The 6410-nt window shown below is 56.7% G+C and overlaps 1 protein-coding gene across 11 annotated transcripts in view; it reads left to right on the forward strand.

Annotated features, from left to right (window-relative positions):
* Positions 1 to 5542, forward strand: part of PACSIN2 (protein kinase C and casein kinase substrate in neurons 2) — a 133038-nt gene extending 127496 nt beyond the window's left edge. For all 11 annotated transcript variants that reach the window (XM_027593245.1, XM_027593255.1, XM_027593253.1 and 8 more), the window contains 2 exons: positions 79 to 275; positions 3797 to 5542. In XM_027593245.1, coding sequence (XP_027449046.1) covers positions 79 to 275; positions 3797 to 3909 — 310 coding nt within the window. In that variant the 3' untranslated portion in view covers positions 3910 to 5542. The remainder of the gene's footprint in view (positions 1 to 78; positions 276 to 3796) is intronic.
* Positions 5543 to 6410: the final 868 nt, after the last annotated feature.

The raw sequence follows: 6410 nt of genomic DNA on the forward strand, positions 1-6410 counted from the left end.
GCGGCGGTGCTCCTGCGGAAGGGGGCCCCCCCCCCAAGCCCCGTGCTCAGGGCCCCCCGGGGCCACCCTTTCTTGCAGCGTGAGCAGCTACGAGAAGACCCAGAGCTACCCCACCGACTGGTCAGATGATGAGTCTAACAACCCGTTCTCCTCCACGGACGCCAATGGGGACTCAAACCCATTTGACGAGGATGCCACCTCGGGGACAGAAGTGCGGGTCCGGGCCCTTTACGACTATGAAGGGCAGGAGCATGATGAGCTGAGCTTCAAGGCGGGTAGGTGGGCTCCCTGGCTGGCATCTGGGGCAAATGCTCCCAACCTGCTGGGGGGAAGGTTTGGGTTTTTTTTTTCTTTTTTAAAGTCTGGAAAATTCCTGCTAGTTCCATTTGTGGGTTCTCCTCCCACATTTCAAAAGCAACAGATGCTCCATGCCAAATCTTAGAAGGCATGAGATGCCCTGGTGCTTTTGCCCAAGGTGCCACCCCTAGCAGGACTGAGGGCTGGGCACAGCAGGGCGCTGGGGCGGGAGATGCTGATCACCGGCACCAGCCAGGTTTCCCAGGTGCTCTCTGGAAGCAGCCAGCCTTGCAGGTCCCCAAGGGAAGGCTTTCTCCAGAGACCCCCAGCTGGCAGAGGGGCCCTTGGTGAGTCACCTTGCCCAGACCCCAGAATAGCACTGGGCATGCCCCTGGGCCACTGGAGCCTCGTGTTAGGGCTGTGCCTTTTGAACTTCCTCCCTGTAGGCACATTGTGTACATTCTACCACCAGCACACCTTTGTTGCCAGTACTCAGAACTTGTGTTTTACAGAACACTCTGGACCCAGATTATGGGAGCTCTGTGCACACAGATTTTCTAGCCTTTGTCTTTTTTTTTTCTTTTTCTTTTTTTAAACGCTGGTTGCAATTTGCCAAAATGAGTTTCAACCTTCGGTTTGAAAACACTCTCAGAGCCTGTCAGAGGAAGCTCAAGTGGCCTGGTGCCAAAGTGGGCCCCCAGAGAGCCAAGTTCTTTCCTTCTGCCTTGGCCCCTCCTCGAAGTCATCCCAGATCCACTATCCACCCTCAAAGCAGGAGGCCTGGCCAGAACTCAGCCAGCGTGGGCTGAAAGTGTGCTCCTCCACTCAGGCCGCGCCTCTGGGCAGACCCCCGCGTCTGTCTGGCTGCGGGGCAGATGGCCCCAGATACTCAAGCCCAGGCTTGGTCACCAGGCATCCCTGGCCGGTTATAGAAAGTTCTTATGCATTTCTTATGCACCTGCACACATCTTTGTCCGGTTTTCTGACCTCTCGGGGTTATTTGCCCTCTTTGTTGATTTATTCATTGTACTTTCTAATTCTTGCTCTGTCTCACCTGTTGGATTTGTCAGCAATTTTACGGACATAAGTGTCTCCTTCTGCTCTGAGTGGATTTTTTTTTTTAAAGATTTTATTTATTGGTCGCCTGGGTGGCTCAGTTGGTTGAGCGGCTGCCTTCAGGGCGCCTGGGTGGCTCAGTTGGTTAAGTGACTGCCTTCGGCTCAGGTCATGATCCTGGAGTCCGGGGATCGAGTCCCACATCAGGCTTCCTGCTCAGCAGGGAGTCTGCTTCTCCCTTTCTCCCTCTGACCCTTCCCCCCTCATGCTCTCTCTATCTCATTTTCGCTCTCAAATAAATAAATAAATAAATCTTCTTAAAAAAAAAGATTTTATTTATTTATTTGACAGAGAGATAGAGAGCACAAGTAGGCAGAGCGGCAGGCAGAGGGCGAGGGAGAAGCAGGCTTCCCGCAGAGCAGGACCCCGGGATCGTGATCTGAGCCGAAGGCAGCCGCTTAACCGACTGAGCCGCCCAGGCGCCCTGCTCTGAGTGAATTATTAAAGGCAGTCTGACTGAAGCCAGTGTTTTAAATCCCCAGCTCACATTTACAGCCAGAAAGCTCCCCTCTTCACTCTGTTTTGCCCGTTACCCTTACTGCGCCCTTCGCCCCGGCTGGCGCTGCTTCCTTCTCCCGTAGCTCTGGTACCCTCCACCCCTCTGGGTCTCAGGCACCTGCAGGGCCCTTTCCAGCCCGCGTGAGCATCACAGAGCTGGTCTTGCCGCACACCTGCGATCCTGGCTGTGTGCAAGGGCAGGATGAGAGTTGTCCAGGGGCCCACAGGTGCAGGAAGGGCAGGAGAAGTTGGAGCCCCCCCCCCTTTTTTAAGATTTTATTTATTTGACAGGGAGAGAGGGCACAAGCAGGGGAAGCAGCAGAGGGAGAGGGAGAAGCAGGCTCCCCATGGAGCAGAGAGCCCGACGTGGGGCTCCATCCCAGGACCCTGGGATCATGACCTGAGCCGAAGGCAGACGCCTAACCGACTGAGCCGCCCAGGCACCCCTGAGCTTTACCCCTCTTGGCGCTCACTTCCACCCCCGCCCCCCCCCCCCCCCCCCCCGCCGTGTTCGCTGCTGATGTTGCTGAGTTAGATTTGCACGGGACTGGTGCTGCTGGAGTGGCCCAGTGGCAGGAGGAGAAGCCATCCCTCACATGGGACTGACGGCAGCTCTCCTAACTGGCAGCTCACTGCATGTTGGGCACCACCCAGCTCCTTCCCTTCTCCAACACTGAGTCCTCCCAGCACCCGGTCTGCGGCGTAGGAAACCAGGCCCCAGGGCAGGGCGCCTTGCCCACGAGCCCCAGCCCTGCGAACCGGTCCCACAGGCACCTTCGTCACTATCACTGCTGCACAAAGCGGAGGCAGGGAAATGCCGAAGCAGGGCATAATTGCCTGGGGAAGAAAGTGCAGCTAAGCCTGCAAAGGGAACCCAAGAAATACAAAGCTTCAAGCTGAACAAAAGGCAAAAGCTGTCCTGGGGCTAAGTCTTCCACCCCTTCCCTGCTCCTGAGAGGGCCTGAGCTACGGGGTTCCCACAGTGTCCCTGCAGGCGGTCCCGGGCCAGAGCCCCAGAGCGCTGGAGTGCTCTGTCCGCTCCGAGCGGGAGACGCCGGACCCGGACCTTCCAACACCGCGGCCCTGACCACACCTTTGGTCTCCGTCCCCCTGTCCGTCTCCTTGAAGGACCAGGGCTCCATCTGTCCCTCCTCATCAGGGTTCCTTCTCCACTACCCGGGCCCGGCCTGAAGCAGGGGTTCCTTCCTGTCTGAACAGAGGAGATGAGTCAAACCACAGAAACACACAGAGCCATGGGGAGAATCCAGAACTCTGCCGATGGCTTCTGTCTCATGGTGTTGAGAGGGGCTGATTTCTGTCAGAGGATAAATGCCCTGAGCTGGGGTTCCTGCCCCTCCCACAGGCTACTCTGGACACAGATTAAATGAACACACCCGGTCAGCAGTTTTATGGACGTAAATGCAGGACTGAGGTCTGGGCACAGCAGAGCAATAAGTGCTGGAGGAGAGAGATCTAAGATCAAGCGGGAAGGAGCGGGGCAGCAGGAGAGGGCGGTGACGGGGGAGGCATGGGCCCTCTGAAAGCAGTCCTCTGACCTGGCCTGGAACAGTCGGGAAGGACAGGGCCTGTGGCATTGAATTCTGCAGTCTCTGTGGGAGCTGCTTGCTTTTAGGGTCCTTGCGCGCGATGGCGGTCTTGAGACCGCTCGGGGGCTCCTATGGCTGGCTAAAAGAGCAGCTAAAATGCACCTTAGTAGAGAAATAACCAGGTCTGGCCCAAGAGAATGCCTGCCCCTCCCACCCAACTTAGAGACCCTCTGTGGGCCAGGGGTGGGGGCCAAGCCGCCAGGGCACTGTGACCGGGTGCTGGGTGGTCCGTGTGTCTCCCGCCTGCTCACCTGGACTGCTTGCTGCTTGTCTTGAAGGGGAGGAGCTGACCAAGCTAGAAGACGAGGATGAGCAGGGCTGGTGCAAGGGGCGCTTGGACAGCGGGCAGGTCGGCCTGTACCCAGCCAACTACGTCGAGGCGATCCAGTGACGGGCCAGCCGGCTGGCGGGCGGAGAGCGGAGGCAGGGGTCCCAGGAGCTGCGTTGGCCGTCAGCCCTGGACAGCGGCACCCTGGCGGCAGTCGGCTGGGTGAGCGTCCACTCCTTTTCCTGCAACACACGCTGGCTCCGTTGCTCTTGGCTTCATGGTGTCTCTCCGAGGCAGACGAGCTGGTCGTTTCATCCGGGACTCAGCGCCTCCCCGCACGCCGTGCAGACAGAGAGGTCTGAGCGCCGGAAGACAGTACGACAGGACTCGCCCCACACCCCCATCCCGCTCACTGTGCGTGTCGGCTTATCATGGATCTGTCTGTGCTTGACCTTGTCTTTCCTCCTCTCCTCTGAAGCAGTGGTGGGTTCCACTGATTCTCGTTCTGCTGATTACTTCCTCTGACGCGTCCCATCATCCGCAGCTTAAATGAACAAACTTACATGCTATTTTCTGAGCGAAGATGTTGAGGTTTTTAATTTAAAGGCTGTGTACAGTTATACTTTTTTATATACCTGTTCTTCCATTCATTTATACTTAAATTATGGCACAGATTGATATACACCGGTCTTGAGGAAATCTCGAGAGCCTCAGTTCCCTGAGACAGGCGGTGCTTGAGGCCCGAGAGGGTGGTGGAAAGGTGGGGACGCGTCCGGCTGGATTTCTGTCGTGAATGCCCTGTGCGTTTGGGGCATCCGCCATGAGTTCCGGAAATAACCGTACGTAGTACTCCAAATGTCCCCGTATTTAAAAACTATTTTCATTCTATTTGTGTTTAAAACTTTATTCTTGCAGATTAACAATTTTATCAGTGATTTGAAAGATTACAAAGTAAGAAGACTAACTTCTCAAGCACACACATCTGTAGATTAAGATGCTTTCTTAGTTAGACTGTCATGTCTTGGTGTATATCTGTATATATTATTTGATATTCAGAGAATCTAAAGAGTTCGTCTACTGTTCTGGTGAGATTTAACGGCTTTTGACAGTGGGTTTAATTTGTAAACTGCTTGAAGACTGTGACATTTGGGCACAGGCCTGGCTGGCCGGCTGGGCCTCCTCGGGGCTCTGGGCCCGCGCCCTGGGCCTCTCTGGAGTGGAGACAGCTGGGGGGAAGCCTGTCCTCGCTGGACAGCTGTGGGTCCACCCTCCCGCCAGCCTTAGTCCTTTCCGTAGCAGAACACTGTACAACCTCCCATGTCTTTCCAGCAGCTGCAGATTCCAGCCCTCCCAGTCCCTCGCGAGCACACGAAAGCTGGGTCTCACCCCAGAGCCCCGGGGTCTCTGAGCGGCCTTAGTCATCGGGAGCAGATGCGCTGGGGCAGGAACTACACTGTAATCACAGGGCGGGGGAGGGAGGGAGGGAGGGCGGGAAAACCTTTATTTTGTGTAACTCAGACACCGGTGAAATGGCCACCGCCATCACAAGCTATGCATTTTCTCGATGTTTCCAGTGAGCTTGGTGTCTTGCTTGGAAAGTGGATGTGCGTCTGTGTTCGTCATGAAAACTTACCAGCAGAAATCCTCATTCCTTTGCTACAGATTTACCAAAAATTGTCAAGTCTTTTCAGTTAGGAGTTTCTTTAAATGTATAGTATTTTAGAAAAAAAAATCAATAAACAGTTGATCTCATGAGTGTCACTGTCCCCGAGCTGTGCGTCCCTCACGCTCACATCCGCCGGTGGCCGTGTCTCCATCGGCATCTTCCAGCTCGAGCTGGGCGAGATCCCGGGCGTGCTACCGCTGCCCGAAGGGCCCTGCGCCCTGCCAGTCCAGAGGTTGGGGATGTGAGGCACCTGAGCCCCTCCAGAGGCCCCTCTCCCCGGAACCTGCTGCTCGGTGGCCCGGGCTGCCCCGGTGTAGATGCTGCCGCCTCCTTCCCTCCCCTAGACCCAAACAGCAGGACCCAGATGGGAGACCGTCACCTGGGCTTCTTCAAACACATTCCCTGAGCGCGTGCTGTGCGCCTGGGCCCTGTGCTCTGAGGGTATCTGCAAATAGCGTGCCTGGGGGGCTCAGCGGGTTGTCTGCCTTCGGCTCAGGTCATGATCCCCGGGAGTCTGCTTGTCCCTCTCCCCCTGCCCCTCCCTCCCTCTTGCTCTCTCTCGCTCGAATAAAAGCTTTTAAAAGAAAAAAAAGCATGCCCATTTCCAGACATCCCCGTGTGTCGGCCGAGTCTCCCTATTCCATTTTACAGAGAAGGACACGGAGGCCCCAAGAGCCATACCCCCCCCCAAGGAGTCCCTGCTGGTCTGTGGCACTAAAATCCCTGGGGGATCCTTCCCCCTCGTTGGGGTGACCTGGTTGAAAGAAGGCCAGGACAAGGCAAGAAGGGAGAGAGGTGAGGGCTGCCGCAGCTGACACGCCGGACCCCGGCAAGGCCCGTCCGCACAGGTGCCGCTCCCGGGCCGCGGGCCCTCGGGGGAGCCAGGAGGGGCGAGGTGGGCGGCCGCCACCGCAGCACTGCTTTGCCGGGCTCAGGAATGGCGGAGAAGAACCTTGTT

Source organism: Zalophus californianus, chromosome 9 (assembly GCF_009762305.2).
Source record: "Zalophus californianus isolate mZalCal1 chromosome 9, mZalCal1.pri.v2, whole genome shotgun sequence".
Classification (NCBI taxonomy): Eukaryota; Metazoa; Chordata; class Mammalia; order Carnivora; family Otariidae; genus Zalophus; species Zalophus californianus.